Raw genomic sequence first — 24,612 nt, 5'->3', positions numbered from 1 at the left:
CAATAGCTCAGTGGGATGGTAGATTGTTAAAAGCATGCATATGTATATAGTTGTTTGTTTCATTTTCTTTCACTAATACTGTCTTGGTGGGTTTTTTGGGAGGTCAGGCTGCAGGTCCAGCAGTGAGGCTGTTGGGAGTATGAACTGCTGGTGTAGTAAAGTCTGTGTGAGGAGGCGTGCTGTTGTTGTAACCAGGGGGAAGGGTGGCTGTGGTCATGGTGGGAACCGCAGGGTCTTGGTGGAAAGCTGGAGGGTTAGTAGGGAAAGGCACTCACTTGGAGGGTGTGGACCTTTGAAAAGGGGGTAGGCAGTCCTCTCCCCAAGGGGCTTGTGGGGTTCACTAGTATGAGGCAGGTGCCCCCTGGGGGAAAGCATTATCTCCATTAATTGTCAGACTGACCCAGATAATAGTGACCTTGGCCAGATTTCCCTTTGGGCGTGGAGTGTTGGCACATAGGGTAGGTGTATCTGTTTCCACAGAGAGCAAGAAGTTAACCAGGATCCTGGCGAAGCAGACAGCAAGCTCCGAAACAGCATAGAATCCCTAATCCCAAAGGAAGGAAAGCAGTCAGGGTCTGTGTCCACTTTGTGCCTTAGCAGAGGCAATCTGTGGGTGTGGCTGGGGCAGGGGTTTGAGAGTCGGGGTGAACTTGTCCCGGTCATCTCCAGCAGCCAGCTCCTGGGCCACGGAGAGGTCATCTGAAATATGGGCCTGGGTCCCCGCTCAGGGAGATGAGGCTGTTGGCCTTGTGGCTCTGTGGTGGTAAGACAAGGCTGGGCTGGGGTTCCAGCGTGAGCCCGTAGGCAGGCCCTCCAATCTGGCCACTTACTGCGGGCTCGTTGCCTCAGTTGTTGGTTTGGTTGGTGATAGCAAAGTGGTGAGGTCTTTGGGTTGTGGGGCATGTATTAAGCAAACTCATGCCTGGTGGAAACAATGGCTCACTTGGAGGGTGTGGATCTTCGATTACAAACCAATGAAAGCTCCGAGATAGACAGTAATAACAGTAGTCATCAGAATGGTGTATGGTTGCACTTGACAGGTTTTGTGTTTATTCCGTGTGTGTGTAAGTTTAGGCTCGGATGGGCCCTGTATCAGATGAGCAGCTGCCTGGCCCATGGGACAACCTATGGTTAATGGGTTCTAGGAGAATAAATGCCCTCACTCTGGCCTCCAGCCCTTCTGGGATGGGGGCAAGATTGGAAATTTATAAAGATGGGGGGAGACAATATTAGAGGCCTGTATATAATATATAATGCATCTTTATGACCATGGAGGGGAGACAAATCCCCCTTTAAATGTAGGAAAGGGAGTGTAGGACATTTTTATTATTTATTTATTTATTTATTTATTTTTTAAAGATTTTATTTATTTATTTGACAGAGAGAGCGAGAGAGCACAAGCAGGGGGAACAGTAGAGGGAGAGGGAGAAGCAGGCCTCCCGCCAAGCAGGGAGCCCGATGCGGGGCTCGATCCCAGCACCCTGGGATCATGACCTGAGCCAAAGGCAGACGCTTAACCATCTGAGCCACCCCGGCGCCCCTGTAGGACGTTTTTAAATTTGACATTGAGTTTTGAGTTGGCCAAGGATCTTGAATTAAGAGAGATTAAGGCCTGGGGCAAGAAAGAGGTCCTGTTTGGGGTCCATTTGCTGGATTAGAATTTGAAAAGAAGATGTTTGAGGAAACCATTACATCTCTGAGCTCAACCTCTCTGGCCCTATCAGGGACAGGAAAGTTCTATTGAGTGCCTCTTCCAGGAGCCCGTTCTGAGAATTGAACTGTGTACCTGGTTACTACCAGTCCTGTCTAACTCCAGAAGGGATAGGAGTGGGCTGGCCAGGCCTTGTTTTGTGGCCTTCGGATATGGGGAGACAGGTGTGATTTGGGGTATCCCTGTGGGGCAAGAGATTCTGGGTCCTTTACCCTCAGCCGATGGCTTAACAGTGTGTGTAATCGATGTAGAGAGGGGGCCAGTTGTTGGCCAGAGCTCCAGGGCCAAGGTGACTGCCCGAAGTCTGGCCAGCTGTGTTGACCATTGGGTTCTGACCTTTGTCTGGAACATCCTAAGAGATGAAAAGCAGCAATGTTCTAATGAGTGCTGTCATCTTTATGGTGGTTGGTGGTGCAACTCACACAGTCAACAAGCTGTCATTGATGTTCATTCAGGTAATGGGGGGCTCCTGGTTAGCCAAGGGGCCTGGGGGAGGGGTGACCTCCCTCCTGGGTGGAACACATGGTACCTGGCCAGGGACTGAGGACAGGGGAGGCCAGGTGGAATATGCCAGAGGGCCCAGGTCTGGCTTCTTCCTGTTGTAGGAGGCCTCCTCAGCCGTGCTGAGCTTGTGGGGTGCAGTTTCTATGACCCCAGCAAAGGGGCAACTGCCTTGGGAGGGTCCCAGGCTCAGGGTCTGTGAGCGCCTCTATTTCTAGGAAAGCCCAGTATGTAGCCAGCAATTTTGGTTTTAATGGTGTTTAGCATGAGGACAAGAGAGGCAGTTTCTTGCATCAGAAGCCCTTGGACAACTAAGGGCCATCCTGGGTGGTCCAGAGACCTCAGGGGCAGGAGAGGACTCTCCTGCCCAGGCCTCTACAGTGAAGGAGTCTCGGAGGCCTGGCAGGAAGTTCCTGTTGACTTAATTTGGACGGATCTTAGAGCCTTTCATTAGAGGGGCCCTGCTGACCGTGAGCTGATTCTGAGTCCGATTGAGGTAGAATTTCTAAATTACGAACATGTTGCTGCCAGAAGCCAAAAAGGATGCTGGTTTGTAAGACCTGAAGGAGCCTGTCCGATGAATCTTGCTAGAGGAATTGGTCCTCCCGGTAACATCACAGCTGTGCTCCTGGAGGAAGGTGATGCGGTCAGGTCTTGTCTGCAAGGATGGTGTGTGCAGGCGAAACTGTTGAGGCCCCCGGAGGAGCCTGGAGAAGGTGTGTGTCCCTGCAGGGCGGAAGGTAGCCAGGCTGAGGCGCCACTGAAATGGGTGCTGAGGAGAACACATTAGCCAAATCTGTAAGAGCAGAATCTCTACTGGCGTTGATTGGGTGGAGTTAATTTTTTATTTTAATTAATTAATTAATTAATTAATTTAAATATTTTATTTATTTATTTGACAGAGACACAGCAAGAGAGGGAACACAAGCAGGGCGAGTGGGAGAGGAAGAAGCAGGCTTCCCGCGGAGCAGGGAGCCCGATGTGGGGCTCCATCCCAGGACCCTGGGATCATGACCTGAGCCGAAGGCAGACGCTTAACGACTGAGCCACCCAGGCGCCCCTTAATTTTTTTTTTTTAAAGATTTTATTTATCTGAGAGAGAGAGATCATGAGCAGTTGGGGGGGGGGGGATAGAGGGAGAGGGAGAAGCAGGCTCCTCACTGAGCAGGGAGCCTGAAGTGGGACTCGATCCCAGGACCCTAGGATCATGACCTGAGCTGAAGGCAGACACTTAAGCGACTGAGCCCCGCCAGGCACCATGGGTGGAGTTAATTTTAGCAATATTGGGTCTGGGGTACGGGGGCCCATTGGCCCTCTAGGCAGCAGCCAGTAGCTGGGGTGATTCCTTCTTCTCCCCCTGTTCTCCCTCCTCCTCCTCCCCCCCTTCATCGTCTCCCTCCTCCCTCCCTCCAAATTCTCTATGGATGTGGTCCCTCCTACCCCACCAAGTCAGGGGAGGAGTCAGGACTTTAGCAGGCAAACAACACAACTAGGGACCTGGGGGTGCCATGGTCCCTGAGGGGGGTGCCCTTGCACTGACTCAGTGTGTGGTTCGAAATTCACCGGTACCTCAAAGGAGTGCTCCCCACCCCCCCATCCCCGCTCCTCTGGGCAGGCTGAAAAGTAGGGAGCACGGCACCTCGGTTTGCCCACCACTTGTGGGTGCTGCTCGCGCATGCCCTGCCACGGCCCTGGGAGGGAAGTGAGGCGTACCTCTGTGCCTTCAGAGGAGCCTTTCAGAAACTCAGCTAGACCCCTAGAAAAGGAGGGTGCCCTGCGATGTCATCCTGCAATCTAGGCAGGTAGCAGCTCAGACCAGAACTTAGGGAGGACCCGGCTTCCGAGTTCCAGGTGGCAGTCGGCGGCCACACCAGGCAAGTGCGCCAGCCGCGGTGGCACCAGCTGGTGGCCCCTGGCCAGGCTGCAGCTCACGCTCAGTGCAGGCAGTAGGTGGGCCCCGGGCAGCCTAGGGACATGTCAGCCCAGTCTGAGCCGGGCCTCCCTGCTCACACCCTGCTTGTTTTATAATGTTGATTTTATTATTATTGCGGTGAGGCCCACAGATCAGGAGAGGACTGCCATTAGCCAGAGAGTTTGTTAGGTGTAGTTCCCAGGACAGGACCCGTGGGAGGCAGGAGCAGAGGGGGCGAGGAGGGGAGCTGGGGAGGGGCCGAGGGGGGCGACAGGAAAGCCTGGGCAGGTGCCTTAACGTGGTTTCCCCGGGGAAGGAGTGGTGAGGCAGGGTAAACAGGTTTAGGACTGGCCAGTCTGAATAATTGTATTCCAGTTGTCTGTTGAGTTGTCTGGAACCTGGCTCTGGGGTGATGAGGGCCGGGGAACCCTGGCCCCGAGTGTGAGCCACTGGAGGAGGCGGTGAGGTGCATGGGCTCTGGACTGGTGAGTTTGCATGGGGAAGTCTCCCAGGCTAAGCATTTACTGGACCTGGTTAGCCCTGGGAAGGGCAGTCTGTCAGGGTCCGGGGATGTCAGAGCATCTGAAATACAGAGAATCGGCGCTCGGTGCTCAGCTGACTCAGTCCGGGGAGCATGTGACTCTTGATCTTGGGGTCATGAGTTCGAGCCCCATGTTGGTTGTAGAGATTACTCAAAAAAAAAAAAAAAAGAGGGTGCCTGGGTGGCTCAGTTGGTTAAGCGACTGCCTTTGGCTCAGGTCATGATCCTGGAGTCCCGGGATCGAGTCCCGCATCGGGCTCCCTGCTCAGCGGGGAGCCTGCTTCTCCCTCTAACCCTCCCCCCTCTCGTGTACTCTCTCTCTCTCTTTCATTCTCGCTCTCTCAAATAAATAAATAAATCTTTAAAAAAAAAGCAATTAGACTTAAAAATAGGAAAAATGTAAATTAAAAACCAAAACATTAAAAAAAAAAAAAAAGAGCTAGAGGAAATCCAGAAGGCATGAATAGTACACGGTTTTTGGTGTGTGTAGAGCATTTCTGTTTCATTGGTGCACACCATTCCAGCTCGTGGACTGACCACGGGGTGTCTTTCCCTCCGTTCTGCTGTGGTGGGAGGTTGGGGCTGTCTCTAGGATGGGGCTTTTTACCAGTAAAGCTGTTATGAATATTCCTACACATGTCTTTGGTGGATATCTATTTTCATTTCTTTGGGCCATGTGCCCAGCAGTGAAATTCCTGCCTCACAAGGAATTGTGAGTGCTTTGGGAGATGTTGCTGCAAGTTACCCAAAGTGGTTGAACCAAGTTCCAATCTTGGTGACACCCTGAAGCCTTTTCAGGCGAAAGGCTCAGGTTTTCTGATCTGGGGAATCCCCCTTTATTCCTTGTTTGCCGGGATTCATCCATTGTTTTATTTAGTAAATTGTTGTTGAGGGTATCCTTGTTCTGGGCATTAGGGACATGAGGGGCGAACCCACGAGGAGAAGACGCTCCAAAGGAGGGAACAGACAATAATCAAGCACGTAAGCACATGCTATAAAGATTTATTTCAGATAGGAATAATCATGCTGCCATATAATTAAATTATAATTACAATTTCAGTGATGACTTCTGTGAAGAAAATCTGCGGACGCACAAGTGTTGCCCCTCCTCCATTTTCTCTATCCTTCTAGAAATCTCTCGGGACAGATTTCGGGATTCTGTACCTGTCCTCATGTCTCTTTTCTTTAATGTGCTTCCATTTCACAACAGCATTGTTGTTTTAATTGAAGCATGACTGACACGCAACATCCTGTAGACCTAAATGGGCAGGTCCTCTGCCCATTTTTAAATAGATCCCAGGGTCCTGGGATCGCAGTGATGCGATTTTTTTTTTAAGATTTTATTTATTTATTTGACAGAGAGAGTGAGAGAGCACAAGCAGGGGGAGCAGTAGAAGGAGGGGGAGAAGCAGGCTCCCCGCTGAACAGGGAGCCTGATGTGGGGCCCGATCCCAGGACTCCGGGATCATGACCTGAGCCGAAGACAGATGCTTAACCATCTGAGCCACCCAGGTGCCCCAGTGATTCGATATTTTTATTTTTTTAATTTTTAAAAGATTTTTAGAAGATTTTATTTATTTGAGAGACAGTGCACACGAGAGGGGGAGCGGCAGAGGGAGAGGGAGAAGCAGGCTCTCTGCTGAGCAGGGAGACCGACGTGGGACTCGATCCCAGGACCCTGGGATCATGACTTGAGCTGAAGGCAGATGCTCAAATGCCTGAACCACCCAGGTGCCCTGTGATTCAATATTTTTTTTAAAGATTTTATTTATTTATTTGACAGAGACAAAGCGAGAGAAGGAACAGGAGCAGGGGGAGTGGGAGAGGGAGAAGCAGGCTGCCCGCTGAGCAGGGAGCCCGATGCAGGGCTCGATCCCAGCACCCTGGGATCATGACCTGAGCCAAAGGCAGATGCTTAACGACTGAGCCACCCAGGCGCCCCGTGATTCAATATTTTTAAACATAACAGTCCCCACAATGGGTCCAGTAACCATCTGTCACCATACACAGTCACTACAATATTATTGACTGTGTTCCCTGTGCTGTACATAACATCCCCATGGCTTCTGTACTTTACAGCTGGAAGTTTCTACCTTTTCATCCCCTTCACTCTTTTGCCAGCCCTCCGAGCCCCCTCCCCTCTGGTAATTGACAGTTTGTTTCCTGTATCTGTGAGTCTTTTTCTGTTTTGTTTCTCAGATTCCACATGGAAGCAAAATCCTGCCCTATGTCTCTTTCTCTGTCTGACTTATTTCACTTAGCATAATACCCCCAGGTCCATCCATGTTGTTGCAAATGGCAAGACCTCATTCTTTTTTATGGCTAATATTCCACTGTGTGTGTGTGTGTGTGTGTGTGTGTGTGTGTGTGTGTGTGTATTCCACCCCTTCTTTATCCATTCATCCGTCGATGGACACTTACGTTACTCCCAGAGCTTGGATATTATAAATAATGCTGCAGTGAACATGGGATGCATGTATCTCTTCAAATTGGTATTTTTTTGGGTGCCTGGGTGGCTTAGTCGGTTAAGCGTCTGACTCTTGGTTTCGGCTCTGGTCATGATCTCAGGGTTGTGGGATCGAGCCCCATGTATGGCTCGTGCTGAGTGGGGAGTCTGCTTGAGATTCTCTCCCTTCCTCCTCCTCTGCCCCTCTGCCCCCTACGCACTCTTTCTCTTTATAAAAAAAAATGGTGTTTTCTTTTCTTTAGATAAATTCTAGAAGTGGGATTACTGGATCATAGGGTGGTTCTATTTTTAACTTTTTGGGGAACCTCCATACTGTTTTCCACAGGGAAACCAATTTACATTCCCACCAACAGTGCAGGAGGGGTTCCCTTTTGTCCACATCCTCGCCAACACTTGTTACTTTTAGTCTTTTGGTACTAGCCATCCGTGACTGGTGCGAGGTGATCTCTCATTGTGGTTTTTATTTGCATTTCCCTGATGACACATCTTTTCCTGTCCTGTTGGCCGTGGGCATGTCTTCTTTGGAAAAATGTCTATTCAGGTCCTCTGCCCATTTTTAAATCAGGTGGTTTTTTAAATATTAAGTTGTGTAAGTTCTTTATATATTTTGTATATTAACCCCTTATCAGATGTATTACTTGCAAATATCTTCTTCCACTAAGTAGGTTACCTTTTTGTTTTGCTGATGATTTTCTTCACTGGGGCAGAGGTTTTTTAGTTTGATGCAATCCCATTTGTTTATTTTAGCTTTTGCTGCCCTTGCCTGGGGAGACTGCCCCCCCCCCAAAAATACTGCTAAGATTGATGTGAAAGAGCTTCCTGCCCATGTTTTCTTCTAAGAGAAGATTTTTTTTTTTTTAAACAAGCCACTTATACCTGTCCGTCTCTGGTTTATTTATTTATTTACTTTATTGGTGAAATGGCAACAGCCTTGTGTGTCTCCTGAAATGAAAATGTCATTCTCCTTTCTCAGCCTGGTTCTGCTTTTCCGATAGCTCTGTTTTGCCAGGTGGGAAGTTCTTCTCTTTCTTGGGGTGGTTGCCCTCCCTTCTTTCCCGCAGTGACTCCCTCCCGTGTGGACTGACTGTGAGTCACGGGCTGTTAGCTTCCCCTGGCTTCAGGCAGGGGCGGAGGGACTGTACGGAATGCATTCTGGCCTGTTCCCCCCCCCCCGCCCCCCCAGAACAACGTGCGAACGTGCGGCACAAGAGGGCTTCGTGCTGGGACAGCAAATACTACAGTTAAGACTTCCGGGTGTCGGTACCCCCCACTCCTCCCAGGCAGTGGAAGACACCCACGCTTACAGTCGGGGTCCCTCCTGAGAGTCAGTGAACCCCCCCACCCAGGCTATTGCTCCTCCCAGGAGAAATGGGAGCAGGGAAGGTTTGGGGGGATAGTCAGAGGAGTGGCTATAACATACAATGTATAACAAAGATTTTTGAAGAATAAACTTCGTTTTACAAATAAACTTTATGATCTATAGAAATATTGGGGGGGCGCCTGGGTGGCTCAGTCGTTAAGCGTCTGCCTTCGGCTCAGGTCATGATCCCAGAGTCCTGGGATCGAGCCCCACATCGGGCTCCCTGCTCCGCGGGAAGCCTGCTTCTCCCTCTCCCACTCCCCCTGCTTGTGTTCCCTCTCTGGCTGTCTTTCTCTCTGTCAAATAAATAAAAAAAAAAAAAAAAAAAAAAAAAAAAAAAGAAATATTGGGAAGATAGCATCGAGAATTCACATAGCTTCCACACCCAACATCCTTTATTTTAAGATCTTATAATAGTATGGTGCATTTGTTATAATTAGTGAATCACTATTGGTACATTATTATTAACTGAAGTTCATACTGTAGTCAGATTCTCGCCCTTTTCCTGGTCCAGGATCCCACCCAGGACACCACCTTACAGACAAATACGTATTCCCTGTCATTGCAGGGGTCCAGGGGAGTAGTGGGGAGGCCGTCACGTGTGCTGTGATCAAGTTTACCATCTTGAAGTCAGTCTTTCTGGTTCCGCCTGGCTTGGGGAGTTGGGGATTACTTGGCCAGGGCGCTGGATGGGGATTCAGGTATGTTCAACTCCTATTCCAGCCTCCTGTCTCTCTAGTGTGTCCTTTGACTTGTCCCCTCTTTGGCCTTAGTTTCCTTATCTGTGAAATGGAGGCACTGGGCTAGTTTCATCTAGACAGGTTGAGTCTTGGGGTAAATGGCGAATGAAGTTTCCTGACCCCGTCCTGGGGCGGAGGAAGCCGGCAGGTGTGATGCTATCTGAGGGCAGAGCCGAGCCGGGACCCACATCTCACTGAGCGCAACATGGGGGCCCACACGCCGACTTTGGGCTTTTCGGGTCAAAGATCAGGGCTCTGCCCCTGCTTCGCTCCTTATTCTTGTGTAGTTAGGCAAGGCCCTCTTGAGCTCTGAGCCTCAGTTTACTCATCTGTAAAGTGCCAGTTGGTGGGAGGGTCCCTTTGGCTGAGAATAGAACAGGTTGCTCTGGGGAACATGAGCTCTGTTTTTAGGCTGTGCGAGCTGGGCAGGTGACCCTGTCGGGTGCTGTGAGGGGTGGTGGCCACGCTAGGCTCCGAGGGTCTTCCTGTTGGATTGGGAATCCAGCCTCCGTGCCGACCCATTTTCCTACACCTGAGCTGGGCAGGTGGCTGGCTGCCACGGGATGCGCGCACACAGTTGCTTTCCTTTCCAGCCTGGGCCGGGACTGCGTTTGGCCCTGGGCTGAGGGAGGCCTGCCAAGTGTACCACACCCCTGGGCCATGGACTTCCAGGAGACTGGATGGAAACTGACCATTATTGCCTCCCTGCCTTGTGGTACCTTTGGCTGCCAGGCCATTCTGCTACCCAGGCAGCTCCCAGCACAGGCCAGGCTCTACAGAGGTGACTCGGCCACCCCTACAAAGCTCCGAAGGAGTGAGAGGAATCCCTGAAAAAGTGAAAATAAGGAGCCCTGTGCCCCCACTCCCCCAAACCCTGGACTCTGTTATTTAAAAGAATGTCAGAGTTCTTCCAAGCTTCTGAGCCTTTGCATCTGCTGTCTGCTCCACCAAGTGCCCTTCCCCTTTTCTAGCTGTTGACTCCTACTCATCCTTCAAGGCCCAATGCAAAAGACCCCCCTGCTGGACCCTAACCACCCCTCCCTGTGTCATGGCACGTCTCACCCTGAGTCATAATGGGCCTCTTCCGTGTCTGTGTCCCTGTGTCCCTCGATTTTCCTGAAGGTCGGGGTGGGCCCGACTCACCTCCCTGAGGTTGCCACAGACACACCATCTGCCCACTGTGTTGTTGTTGCGTGAGAGGGCCGGGTAGGGGAAGGGAGCATTGCTTTCCGAGCACCTTCCGTTTACTGGCACTGTCGCAAGCATTTAATCTCTAGCCTCCTGACCTCTACCCCCACCCCAAGTGGGCGCTAACCCCGGCTCATCCCCGGAGGCAGGGGCGGCGGGCGCGCCGGGGCGTCTGGGCCGCGGGGAGAACTGGCGCTCCGCCGGGTGGGGCGTGCGTGAAACCCGACGACCGGCCGCGGGCGAGCCAGGCGGGGTGGGGGGGGCAGCGAGCGCACCGGGGCCGGTCGTCGGGTTTCACGCACGACCTGGGGGCCGGGGACTCCCGCGGGTGGCGCGCTACTAGTCCCATGTCCCGCCGACGTGACCGAAGCTGGGGAGCCGCCGCCTCCCGCCCCAGGTCTGGGCCGTGCCCGCCCCCTCGCGCCCCGGCCCCGCGGGGTCCCGCCCCCTCGCGCCTCCCGGGGCGCACCTGGCCCCGCCCCCAGCGAGAGGCCCCGCCCCCGGCCCCGCCCCGAGCCGCAAACTGGTGCCCGCGCCGCGCGCTTGGGCAGACAGGTGGAGGAGAGCTGAGCTGTGCCCCGCGTTCCGTGCTACGCTCCGGGCCCCGCCATGGGCAACCGCGCGGGCCGCTCCGACTTCGAATGGGTCTACACCGACCAGCCGCACACGCAGCGGCGCAAAGAGATGCTCGGTAAGCGCGGCCCGGCCCCTGCCGCGGGTGGGGACAGCCCCGCGGGGCCGTCGCGAGGCGCGGGCCAGCCCGAGCCCGGCGGTCGCTCTTGCGCCGACCCCGGTGCCCAGCGGGCACTCCTCGGCCCCTGCTTCAGGGAGGCTGGGAGCGCCACTCTTCCCTGCCGCCAGGGGTCTTCGGCCCGGGTGCCCGAGGGTCTCCCACGCCCAGGTCTGAAACTCCTCTCGCGTCTTTGCCTCCGTCCTGGGGTCCGGGATTCGAGGACCCGAGCCCGGATCCGCGCACCTGGGGAGCGCACCTCAGCTGCAGCATCCTGGTGGTGGGCCGCGAGCCAGTCGTGGGGCGGGGACCGGGCGCGAACTCGGGGCGCGGGGTCCGTCCCCAGGGGACCGTCTGTGTACGGGATATACCTTAAGAAAAAAACCCACAAAGATTATGCCAAAGAATGCCTTTTGTCCATTCTGCCCTGTATTCTATAGCTTAATACATGGTGGCCGCCCCTCTCTCATTTAGTGTCCTGCGAAGTCGAAGTCGTTTTTACCAGCGTAGTTGTGGTCAGTGAAGCCTGCGGCTCCCATCAGACCCGGGATGTACAGTCTCTTTCCTGGGCACTACGGGTAAAAGGGCTCGCACCTCCAGAACAGTTGCTACTGGGTGCCACCAAATCGCCCCCACAGTGCCAGGCCGGCTTCCAGCAGCGTGGCCATGCTACCCTCCCTCCCAAGAAATGGCCAGGCGGTGGTTTCCACACTCCCTCGCCTACACCTGGGGTTGGCAAACCTTTTAATCAGGTTGACTAGGTGACATATGCTATTTCATTGTGTTTAATTTGCAGTTTTGGGATGATTGTTTCCAAAGTTTAATTGGCCACTTCAATTTTTTCTTTTTTCTCTTGGGTTCGTCTCTTGCTTGTTGATTGTTAGAGCTCTCTGTACAGCAGGGTTTTGTCTATTTGTCTTACGTGTTGCAAATATATTCCCCTTGTCTTTTGCTCTCACGGAAGCTTTTCTTTCTTTTTTTTTTTTTTTATGCATTCAAATGGATTGGGTTTTTCTTTAGAGTTTTCCTTTTGGTGTCTTCCTGCTCCACTCCAAGACTATGAAATATCCATCCTATTACTTTTAAGGCTTTCAGATACCGGATGCACTGCGTGGTTCATGCCGGGCTGTTCTCCGCTGTGGCTGCCCCCTGGCTGGAGACGGCTGGGGGGGGGGTTCGTGTCTTTGGTGGCTTTCTGCTGTGAGGTGAATAATAACCGAGCACTGCTGTGGTCTGACCTGTGGCAGCATCCTCCCCTACACCTGTGAACTTCTTGGGGTGGCTCAGAGGGGTCTTGGTGATCATCTGGTCCTGCCTCTCCCTAGAGGGCAGGTGTCTTGGCTGCTCCCCTCAGCAGGGCTGAGGCAGGGCTCCATTTCCTTCCCCTGCCCTGGCAGCCCCCCACCTTGCTGTTACAGGACTCACTGGCACCTGGCTCCAGGTGGAGAAGGCTGGGAGACTTACCCTGCCCCACAGAGGGGTCCAGACCCTCTGGGCGGCACACTCACTTTCTGAATCTGCAAAATGGGCACAGTCATCCTGTTTGGCAGAGAGGGTGCGATGTTAAAAGGAGATCTTGGATGTTAAAAGGTGCCCAGTGTGGTACCCAGCACTCCAGGACATGGAGAAAAGGATCTGTCTCTGAAGAGAGAAGCCACAGGCCCCGAAACCAATAGGGGAAGCTTCCTGGAACGGGGTGGCACGGAAGGCTGGAAGGCTTGGAGGAGAGGAGGTGATTTGGGCACCAGGTCTCAGGGGCCGACCCTCCAGGGACCTTTAGCTCATTTCCAGTTTCCACTGGGTGCTGTGGATTCCTCCGGTCACGTCTGGTTTTGAACTCATGAACTTGACATGTGCCATTTTCCCTCACTCCCTGGCATTTGACAGCTTTTGCCCTGCCTGGATGTCCTTCCTTCCTGCTCTGCCCCTCTGGCTCTCTTTGGAGTTTTGTTTTGTTTTGTTTTGTTTTAAATTTTATTGAAGTATAATTGACATGCAGTATTATGTTACTAAGTTTCAGGTATAAATCTAGTTACCATTTTTCACAGTACAAAAGTTACTGTGATTTCATGGACTACAGTCCCCTTGCTGTACATGACATGCCCATCACTTACTTACTTTGTAAATGAAAGTTTGTACTTGATCCCCTGCACCCATCCCTCCGTGTCCCTCCCCCTCTGGCAACCACCAATCTGGGTTGGCTTGGTTTGTCTTTTGAGTCTGGGTTAGGTTTGGTTTTGTCTTTTAGATTCCACATGTAAGTGGAATGGTGGAGTATTTGTCTGTGTCTGTCTGACTGACTTCACTTCGCACAATATCCTCAGGGTCCACCCAAGTTGTTGCAAAATTCCATTTTTTTCTATGGCTGAGTAATTTTTGATTGTGTATATCCCTCATCTTCTTCATCCACGCGTCTGTTGATGGACACTTAAGTTGCTTCCATATCTTAGCTCTTGTACATAATGCGGCAGGGAACAGGGGGGTGCATATATCTTTTTGAATTTGTGTTCTCATTTTCTTTGGATAAACACCAAGACGTGGAATTGCTGGATCAATTTTTTGAAGAACCTCCATACTGCTTTCCAGAGTGGCTGCACCAGTTTGCATTCCCACCGACAGTGCACGAGAGTTCCCCTTTCTCTGCATCCTCGCCAACACCTGTTACTTATGTTGTTGATTTTAGCCATTCTGACAGGTGTACGGTGATGCCACATTGTAGTTTTGATTTGTATTTCCCTGATGTTGAGCATCTTTCCATGTGCCGGTTGTTCATTGGTATGTCTTCCATGTAAGAATGTCTATTCAAGTTTTAGTCAAATTTTTGTTGGTTTGCTATTGAGTTGTATGAGTTCTTTATAGACTTCGGATGTTATCCCCTTATTGGGTATGTGATTTGTCAGTATCTTCTCCCATTCCATGGGCTGCCTTTTTGTTTTGTTGATGGTTTCCTTCACTGTGCAAAAGTTTTTTAGTTTGATGGAGTCCTATTTGTTTTATTTTCACTTATGTTGCCTTTACTTCCAGTGTGAAATCCAAAAAGATTATCGCCAAGACTGATGTCAAGGAGCTTACCGCCTGAAGATTTTGGCTTTCCTGTCTTAAATTCAAGTCTTCAATCCACTTTGAGTTTATTTTTGTGTGTGGTGTGAGAAAGCGGTCCAGTTGTATTCTGCACGTAGCCGTTCAGTTTCCCCAACACCATTTGTCGAAGAGACTGTCTTTTGCTCATTGCATATTCCTGCCTTCTTTGTTGTAAATTGATTGACCATATGCATGTCAGTTTATTTCTGGGCTCCCTGTTCTGTTCCATTGATCTCTGTGTTTATTTTTATGCTAACTTACACTGTTTTTTGGTTACTTCAGTTTTGTAGTACATAGGTTGAAATCCAGGAACACGATACCTCTGACTTTGTTTTTTTCAGAAGGTTGCTTTTGTTATTCATGGTCTTTTGCGGTTCCATAGACATTTTAGAATTATTTGTTTTAGTTATCTGACAAATGCTGTTGAAATTTTATTAGGGCTCTCGCTCAGTCCCATTTCCTGCAGGAAGGCCCCCTGACTACCCTCCTGGCCTTTGGCCTCCGCTGGGGGAGGACATTCCTCTGGGCTTTCCCTCTATGGCTCTGACCCATCAAGGTTCTTACCAATGTGGGGAAGCGGATTTCGGGGATCTAGAGCTTGGCTGTGGAGCTCATCTCCTGGCAGGCACCTCAACACTCCTCACGCATTAGCCATGTGACCCTGGGCAGGTCAGTCATCAGATGAGCAAATAGAGGCTTGGTTGAGTTAAAAGGGGTTATTATTCCTTACAGAGTTGTGCAGATTAAATGAGGTAATGTTAAGTGCTTAGCTCGCAATAAATGTTACAATAAATGTTAGCTCCGATGATAATTACTACCTCGGCACACAGGCCCAGGTTCTCCCCAAGGACAGGGAATGCCTTTCCGCCTCTGCTTTCTGGCCGCCTGTGCCATTCGCAGCCCGAGAGAAATTCTGCGTGTAACTGCCAGTACCGCTTTAGAGAAGAGGCAGCGAGGGGCTGCTCAGAGAGGGGAAGCGACTTGTGTGGGGCTGCGTAGGCCGGAGGCTGCCGAGGCCAGGCTGGTGTGCAGGGAACTTGCTTGAGGATGTGCTCCAGCCCCAGCAGGCCGCTCCTGCAGCTCCTGCCAAGCCCCAGGAGCCAATGGATGCTCAATAAAGATCCTAATCTGGGAGGGAGTCAGAACCCGGGGGGAGGCCCTTGCGCCTAGCTGGCCGCACCTCTCTCGGGGGCAGAACCGAAGTCCATCTCCAGCTGCTGCCTGACTGGGGACAGGCTCCCCAGGGCACAGTGTCCCATGGGCAAATGCAGTCCCACGCAGCCCCTAAGAGCCACAAATCCCAGGCCACGGCTGAGCCTCCCTGTACTTTGAAGGCAGGAACAGAGCCCGCAGGACTGTGATCCCACGGCAGACCAGAGGCCAAGCCAGGCGTGGCCGCGGAAAGAAGCAGACTTTGGGTTTGTCTTTAAAAACAAATAGCTTTGTGATTTTTTTTTCTTATGAAAACAGGGCACAAACATGGTAAAACAAAACAAAACAAAACGAAACACAAATTCAAATAATCAAAGGAAAACAAAAGAGGAAACAAGGAAGTAAGACTCTTGGCAATTGTTGGGTTATTTGCGTAGGTAAGGCCCCTGCTGGGTCGTTTCTCAGGGGCTGGGTGGTAAAATCCAGAACAGAACTGGCTGAAGCCCTCAGGGGAATTCGTGAACTCTCCCCACCCAACCGTGGAGATGCCAGCTCCAGGGGTGGGGAGCGGGCTGGCCATTCTCTCCGCACCCCACGTCCCTGCCCCAGGAGGCATCTGGGCCTCCTCCCCTGCCAGGGGGCTGCACTGGTGCTGGGCTTGCGTCCCTCCAACTCTGAGATTCCGCAGAAGAAAGGGAGCTGCCTCCCTCACCTCCTGACCTGAGGAGCGTGACCGCCCCTTGAACCACTAACCTCTGGCCAGAGCTGTGAGTCGTACGGCTGGTCAGTGGGCAGGGGGCAGTGATGGGCAAGGCCCACCGGTATCATGTAGTCAGGGCAGGGAGAGGTGGCTCTCCAAGAAAAGGAAGGGGTGCTGTGACCCTGAGTTGTGTGGGCAGGGGGGGAGGCAGGCTGGATACAGGGGGGCACGGCAGCGCGGACTGTGGGTGGTCACTCAGGGCTGACTCGTGGACCCTCCTTGACCTGATTATATCCTCCCCTGCTGAAATCCTCCAAGGGCTTCCCCTTCTAAAAAAATCTCACCTCTGCCCTGGCCTGTGGCGCACCCCGTCTCTGGCCGTTTTGTGGAATGCATCCCATCTGCCCATTTCCCTCCTCATGGCTTTTGCAAATGCTGTTCCCCCTGCTTGAGTTCTTTTCCCCTGTTCTTTTTTTTTTTTTTTTTTATTATTATGTTATGTTAGTCACCATACATTACATAGTTTTGATGTAGTGTTCCATGATTCATTGTTTGTGTATTAACACCCAGTGCTCCATGCAGAACGTGCCCTCCTTAATACCCATCACCAGGCTAACCCATCCCCCCGCGCCCCTCCCCTCTAGAACCCTCAGTTGTTTCTCAGAGTCCATCGTCTCTCATGGTTCTCCCCCTCCCCTGTTCTTCATGAACCAAACTCCTATGTGTCCCTCAGGTCTCAGCCTCAATGCCCTTTTCTCAGAAACACTCTAACAACACCACACACTCACGGTATGATGCTGGTACTCCCTGGAGAGAACAAAAAAACCCTGATGTGCAAATTGGCACATGGCTGTTTGTGCAGATATTTCTATCGTGGCCAATTTCAAGCTACCAGCATGCATTGCTGAGCAGCCATTTGGGAAGGGAGGAGTGCGTGTGGGTGGCCTGCAGTGCTTACCTCCCCTCCGGGCCCCTGCTCCATCCTCCTCCCTCACCCTCCTGCAAGGTGCCTTCACCTCCTGGCCCTGGCCTCTCTTGTAGCTGCAGGTGTCCGTGGGGCGACTGCTTTCATTCCCACGTCTGAGCATCCCCGAAGGCAGGCCGGGCTCACCACCACCACCGCGGTTCCTTGGACTGGCCTGCAGCGCTCCCCAGACAGGTCGGCGACAGGCACCCGCACAAAGCTTCAGCGGCTGCCAGGAGGTCCCGGGTTTCCCTCCCTCCCAGCGCTGCCTGGGACCTGGCAGCTCCGGTTCCCTCCAGGGCTCACCCTCGCCAGCCAGCGAGCTGGGAGACAACCCAGCGGAACCAAGCAGTGAGGCTGAGGATTCTGCTTGATCGCACTGTCTTTCTTCCCTCGGGAACTTTCTTCTCCTCTCCCCGGCTCCATTTTCCACCCGAGCAATCCTAGTCCTTGTTCCCGATGGGTGAGGGTTTGTGTATGACTTCTTGTGGCCCTGTGCTTGTCGCACATAACGAGCATTTTTGCCTTGCCTTTCTTTTGTCTGCCTTCCGGACGTTGACGGCAGGGACGTTGACGCTCCCTGCGGAGTGAGTCACTTGCCCCGCTCCCCAGCCGGTCCGGGGGCAGGCAGGCCTCTCGTCCACCCTCTTCTGTCCCCGGTGCCCGAAGGGAGCCACTGTCCCTGCCACACGATGCATGCACAGCTGCCAGGTCTGGATCGGGGCCTCCCCACGGCCTTGCGTGCCGCGTCCTTCCCCGGCCTCCCTTTCCCCTTGTTCCCTTTCCCCTTGTTCGTTAATTTGTACCAGCTTTTATGGGGCAGGATTTACATACCGTAAATCCCCTCATTTGAAAGGCACAGGCCGGTGACTTTAGGGAAGTTATATAATCCAGTTTGGGAGTATTTTCATCACCTGGAAGATCCCTTGCGAACACGTGCAGTCACCCCCCCCACCCCCAGGTTCTCACACCCATACTCTCCATCCTTGGGGTTTCGGCTCTGACGTTGGACGTGTGTGTGCGTGTGTGTGTGGGTGTGTGTGTCCCTCTCTTGGGACGCCCCGTGAGAACGGCACCCCCCCCCCCCACGCAGCCTGAGAACCCCTTCCATCTCTGGGGTCTGGGGCCTGGCTGCCAAAGACCTTCAGCAAATATTTGTCACTGAACAAAAAGCAGGTTTAGTGAGAGGCAGGTGAGGAGGCGGGCACAGTGACTCCTCAAGGCACTTCGGCCCCTTTCCACCTGTTATGTGTCACACCAGGTCCCCACAGTGCCTCCCACGCTGACTGGACGGGGTTAGGCTTGCCTCCTGGCTCCGAGAGGGAACATTGTGTGGTGGGAAGGCCGCTGAGCTGGGGCGGGGCTGCAAGGAAGCCCTTTAGGAAGGAGGGGATTAAGAGGGTTTTAGGTGCCTTTGTCAGAGGACTGTCAGGGGAGAGTCGTCAAGTTATTCAACAGTGGGTAGGGGATGTGAGGGAAAGAGCTCTGGGCTGGCCGGGAAGCAGGTGGGCAGCAGTGAGCTGCTGTGTGCGATGGAATGTTCTAGACTTGGGAGTACCTTAGGTGATGAGCGGCAATGACAAGGACCTCTCCTATAGCTCTCGAGACTGTCAACATGATGGCATTTGGCCTCTTTGGGGAGGTGGTAGGAGTATGCAGTCCAGATGGTGCCAGGCCTGGGTGCAGGGAAGGGTCCAGAGTGTTGGCGGGAAGAAGCCCCGTGTGTGCCTGGGGCCCCTGCCAGAGGCCAGCGGTCAGCAGGGGGTGGGCAGAAGGCCTGCATCTGGGAGGAGGAGCCCGATGCCCGGCCTTGGGACCTCCTTGACTGCCTCTAGAGGGCAAGTGCCCAGCAGCCTCCCCAACCAGCTGCCTGCTTCTGCCTCCCCCCCACCCCCCCCACCCCCGGCCGGCTTTGTCAGGTGAAGTTTGGGGATGACCCAGTGTCCATGGTAATAAGGCTGTTCCCAGGGACTGGTGTGGGGGCACTTGGGGCCCAGCGGGCCCATCCTCCTGCGGTGCTCTCCGGGTCCTACGAACAAGTCTGTCGTGTGTGTGGGTCCATGTGATGCTTGTAAGTCACAGCTGTGCTGGCCCCAAGCTTGCCCTCACCAGTGGGGCCTGGTGGCCCCGGGAACGCCTCTACCTGCTCCCAGCCGGAGGGCGGTCAGAGCCAGCACCTTCAGATGGAGAGTGAGAAGCAGGCCCAGAGAGGGACAGGGGCATGCCCAAGGACACCCCGCAGTGGGGCTGAGCCAGGCTGCATGCAGGTCTCCTGATCTGGGACCCAGGATTTTCTCTGGATGCTTTGCCCTGGCGACCACATAGCTCAGCCCCAGGACCCAGGTCCCCTGGGGGCTGAGCATCCCTGCAGGGTGCTCTTTCCAGCTCTCTGGGTGGGTGGGGGCTTTGGAAATGAGGCACGTTGTTTCCGCTTGTGGAAACCCCGTCTCCCCATCTCTGCAATGGGGGGATGGCCCCCTCCCGGGCAGAGTGGTGAAGGCTGAGTGAGTGTGGCAGATGCCCTGCATGGGAGCACTTGGCTGGCATCCTAGCCCTCGCCTGGGCCCCGGCGTGCAGCCTGCGGGGGGGGGGCCTGGAGCTGGGGGTCCCGAGGCCAAGTGTTGGCGGTGTCGGCCTCACCGTGCTCTGTCGGACGCTTCCCCGAGCCTCGCTGGACCTCAGAGCCTCCTTTCCGTGTCAGGCCTGGGCAGTGTGACTCCTAACAATGGCTGCTGTTCATGGCCAGTTGCCTAGTTGCCTGGGGCCACGCCCGGGGCTGCCGCTGGTGGACATTTGCACGGGTCTGTTCGTCTCTGGTTCCAGGTGGCTGTCCATGCTGGGCTCCCGGCTCCCCCGTGGAGCCGAGAGCTCTCGAAGCATGTGTGTCCTAGTCCCGCTACGGCTGTCTCTGAGCTGGAGGCCTGAGTGGGCCCGCACCCCCGTGGTCAGCTGGGGTCCCACAGCGGGGCAGAGCCTGGTCGGGCTGGGCCAGGCTAGGGTGTCCCGCTCAGGGCCGGGGCTCCTCCGTGGGGTTGCCGGGGGCCCAGAGAGATGGAGCCCAGTGCTGTGCAGCCCCGGGGCTCTCCCCTTCTTCCGGTCCTCCTTCCCGGACCCCCTGGAGGAGGCCCCCCCTTTTTGTCGGGCCAGCACCCCGTTGCCCGCTCCGTGACCCCTGCCCCAGCATTTCTGTCCTGTCCTTCTGCCCTCCCCTGGTGCTTTCTCCTTCCCATCTTACCCCCCAGCCAGACCTCCCGCCCTCCCCCTGTTCCCGCACTCACCCTCTCCCTCCTCACCTCCCTGCCCCACCGCCGTCTGGCCCCAGGCTGTGCTGAGATGGCTCCTGGTGGGGCCTTCATCACCTTGCTAAGTCCGGTGGGGCACCTGTCTTGTCTTCCTGCCCATGACCCTCTTTGACCCCAGCAGCCAGACACCTCAAGCCCATGGCTGCAGTAACCCCGGTCCCTCCTGTGCCCAGTGACCTCCACCTCTGGTCTGAGTGGCTAGTGGTCCCCAGAGCATCTCCCCTGGGAGGTCCCCCAGGCCCCTCCCATCCCCAGGGACCGGGAAAGCTCTGGACTTGAAAAGTTATTTACTGTTTTCCTTGAGTGGGGTTTGACTTTCTCAGCAGGCAGGTCCAGAATAGCCCCACTCCTAAGATGGGGCCTCCCTGGGGTCTCCACGGAAGGCCCGCGGTGTTCAGCGGGGCCTGCCCGCCCGTGCCCCCCCCCCCCCCCGGAATCTGCTGCGCTCCCAGCTCCCTGGGCACCGTCTCGGAGCCCTTCTGGTGTCTCGCCCCACATACACTTCTGGCCAAGGCCCCTGGGCTCTGCCTTCTTGGTGGCTGCTGGGCTCCTCCCGGCTCTGTGGTCCGGGAGGTGTGGAGGTGATCTGGGGCGTACGTGCTTGGCCCCTCGTCGGGATCGCCCCTGCGCAGCCTGGAGTCCAGATTGGACGTCGGCCCCATCTTTTATTGCTTCCAGCCGGATGGCTGGGCCCAGTGACCCTTGTGGCCTGGGGGCGCTGGGCCTGTTCTCGTAGGTCAAAGCGAGCTGGGCCAGATCAGCCTGCAAGAGTAGCTCCCATGGCCCCAAAGATCAGAAGTAGGACATTTTTACCCTCAGCTCAGAAAGCTGCATTTAATAACAGTGGAAGAGCTCCTGGGGCTCCATCATCCCCGCCTTGCCACAGCCCAGATGGGCAGGCGGGGAGTGTCCTCCCCACCTCTCCTCTGTGGAGACAAGGCTGGGAGGCAGTGGGGGCAGCTGAGTCTTCGGGGAAACTGTTAGGAAAAGGAGGAAGGGACACCGGGCTTCCTGAAGGTGGGCTCGGCAGGGGTGGGACCTCAGGGGTGCGCTCTCCTTTGCTCCCCACCGGTAGGATTACTGTCTTTGTTGGACAGATGGGGCATCTGGGGCCCACCGTCCAAGGTCAGAGCTGCCTCTGGGGAGCACGGGAGTGGCCTGTTTGCTGGCCTCGATCCCAGAGCTGGGGTCCTACTGCCTCAGAGCATGCCAGCCTGCTTACCTAGTGCAGGTGTGGCCTGCCCTGCCCTCCCGCCCCAGGCTTGGCCCCCTTCCAAGGGCAAGCATGGGAACCAGCCCGAGAGAAGCTGGTGGCCTCCAGCTACCTGGGGCTTCTAGGTGTGCCTCGGGAGGTGAGGGCCAGGCTCCTGGTTGCCCAGGGGGGGAAGGCTGGTGCCCAGAGGCTGCCCCTGGCGAGAGGGAGGCTGGTGGGGCCCTGTGGCCTGTGGTCCCAACCTGATAGCCAGCTATGCAAAGGTCGGGGGACTCCGCACACGGTTTCCCTGGCCCGAAACCATTTCTTACTCGCGCTGTACCTCACCGTGGCTGCAGGATTCCCACCTCCCGGGGCCCCCAGCGTCCCCCGGAAGCACCTCTCTACCCAGGCAATCCAGGCCTCCTTTCTGAAGTGTCCCCTCTCACTCTGACCCCCTTTTGGGAGAGGAGCAAGCTGGGATGAGGCCTACCCCCTGTCCCCCCTCCCAAGTGGGGCCCACATGGCCGTCCCTGCTCCCAGGCTTGGGTCCTTTTGTCTCTCGTCCCACCTGGCAGGATGACACCGGGCGGGTGCGGTGCTGGCTCCTCCCCCGTGGCCAGGGCTGGCGGGCTGTGGGGCCCTTGGGGGGGGGCAGGCAGAGCGTGAGTCGCCCTGGGCCCTGTGCCAGGTGCTAGGACGGAGGAGGGACAGGGCCGGAGGAGTGGACCCCGTGGCGGGCCCAGCTGCGGGAGCGATCACGGTCTCCTCATCCTTGGTCTAGGTGCCCTGCGTTTCCTTGGGCTGCGGTGACAGGTGACCACAAACTGGGGGCCTTCAGACAGCACACACGTGTTCTCTACTGGCTCTGGGGGGTCGGAAGTCTGACACGGGTCTCACGGGGCTGAAGTCAGGGTGTCGCAGGGCCACGCCCCTGGGGGCTCCAGGGAAGAAGCCGTTTCCAGGCCTTTCCAGCTTTGCAGGCACCTGCACTCCTGGCTCGGGGCCCCTCCTCCACCTTCACAACCAGCAGGGGCACATGGGGTCCTTCCCAGTCCCCCCCGGGACGCTCTCTCCTGCCTGTGCTTCCCCTGAGAGGGTGGGCCCTGGGATGACACCGGCCACCTGGATGATCCAGGTCACCGTCCTGTTGTGAGGTCAGCTGCTGCACCTGACTCCCTTGTGCAACCTTGGTTCTCTCTTGCCGGGGGCTGGAACCTCCTCAGCTTATGGGATTGGGATGTGGATGTCTTTGGGGGGCCATTATCCTGCCCGCCCCCGCCCCCCACATTGCCAGTAGCCTCTCTCTCCAGCTTGTGAACGGGGTCTCCTGGCTTAAGGTGGCACCGGCCACCCCGAGCCTTCCCCTGCCTTCGCAGGGCACCAAGCACCCCACGGGGCCTCTGACCTTTATGGCAGCCGAGTCACCTCCCACGGCGCGGGCACGACGCCAGAGGCCATGAGGCAGTGTGGGCAGGCCCCGGGGGTGGGGGAAGCGGTTCATCAGCCTGGTATTCTGTCCCCTTGCAGTCCCTGTGCCCCGATGACGCAGCTGCAGGCCTCCGCGGGGCCGGCCTCCCCAGCGCGCCCCGGCGGTCACCCCGCAGCCGGGCCGCTGTGCGGGCCTTCCCCGGGCAGGTGAGCCGAGCCCTGCAGGGCTGATCTGTTAGTCCTGCCAGTGACCCCCGCGGGGTGCACATGCCCAGCCCTGCGGCTGAGCTCACCTGCCCCGAGCTGCCAGTTTGTCTTAAACTTTTCTTACTGCGGGCGCCTGGGTGGCTCAGTTGGTTAAGCGACTGCCTTCGGCTCAGGTCATGATCCTGGAGTCCCTGGATCGAGTCCCGCATCGGGCTCCCTGCTCGGCAGGGAGTCTGCTTCTCCCTCTGACCCTCCCCCCTCTCATGTGCTCGCTCTCTCTCAAATAAATAAAAATCTTTAAAAAAAAAAAAAAAAAAAAAAAAAACTTTTCTTACTGCGGTAAAACACAAAGAACCGACAGTTTGCCATTTGGAACCACGTTGTCGTGTCTGATTTGGTGGCATGCAGGGCGTCGTGCACCGTGGCTATTTTCAAATCCACCTCATGGCTCCACGCAGGCCTGTTCCCGCCCCCTCCTCACCCCTCCGCTGCCCTCCCCAGCCCCTGCTGACCGGTCCCTGCTTTCCGTCCCTAGGAACGCACCTGTTCTCCACCCTTGGCTTGTCATGGGGTACGTGGCCCGTGTGGCTGGCTGCTTTCATTCGGCGTCATGTCTTCGAGGCTCATCCATGTGTAGCCTGGGTCAGCACTTCCTTCCTTCTAAACACATTTTTTGGGGGAGCCAGTAGTTTACTTGGGAGTCCATTTCAGGGAGCAGGCGTAGGGTGTCGGCATTGTGAAATAGGGACGGTGGGCAATTCAATATAGACATTTTTTTTATTGAGGTATAATGACATAGAACGAGGTATTAGTTCAGGCGTATGACAGGATGCCCCGGTCTGTGGTGCAGAATGATCGCCACCGTGAGTCTAACTAACATCATCACCATACGCAGTCACAAAAATGTTTGTTCTTGAGTTCTCGGGTGAGAAAAGTTCTTGATGAGAACTTTTAAGATCTACTTTTTTTCTAAGTCAGCTCCACACCCAGCGTGGAGCCCGACGTGGGGCTGAGATCATGACCTGAGCTGAGATCAGGTCAGACGCTCAACCGACTGAGCCGCCCAGGCGCCCCCAACGTAGTGTTGTTAACTGTAGTCACTGTGCTTTACGTTATACCCTCGGGACTTAATTCTTTTTTGACTGGAAGTTTTGTTCTTTTTTATGGCTGAATAACGTTCCATTGTGTGGACAGACCACGTTTTGTTTATCTGGTCACCTGTGGATGGACACTGGGGTCGGTTTCAGCTTTGGCTGCTGTGAATAGTTCGATGAACGGTGTGCAAGTATCCGTGTGTGCCCCCGATTTGAAGTCTTTGGGGTCTGTATTTCGAAGTGAAATTGCTGCGGCCTGTGGTAATTCTACAGTTCGGTCTTTGAGGAGCTGCCGAATGGTTTCCGGGTGGCTGCACCACGTTGCATCCCCCCGAGCAG

The 24,612-nt window shown here is 55.0% G+C and overlaps 1 protein-coding gene across 3 annotated transcripts in view; it reads left to right on the top strand.

Annotated features, from left to right (window-relative positions):
- The window catches only part of DEGS2 (delta 4-desaturase, sphingolipid 2), a 38,819-nt gene that overhangs the window by 7,210 nt on the left and 6,997 nt on the right, over window positions 1–24,612 (top strand). The window contains exon 1 of one of the 3 annotated variants that reach the window (XM_036100046.2): window positions 10,972–11,111. The exons of the other annotated variants lie outside the window; for them this stretch is intronic. Coding sequence (XP_035955939.1) covers window positions 11,030–11,111 — 82 coding nt within the window. The 5' untranslated portion in view covers window positions 10,972–11,029. Of the gene's footprint in view, window positions 1–10,971; window positions 11,112–24,612 lie in introns of those variants that run through there. 3 annotated transcript variants of the gene reach the window in all.

Source organism: Halichoerus grypus, chromosome 8 (genome assembly GCF_964656455.1).
Source record: "Halichoerus grypus chromosome 8, mHalGry1.hap1.1, whole genome shotgun sequence".
NCBI classification, from domain to species: domain Eukaryota; kingdom Metazoa; phylum Chordata; class Mammalia; order Carnivora; family Phocidae; genus Halichoerus; species Halichoerus grypus.
This window is presented reverse-complemented; position numbering and strand designations above follow the sequence as displayed.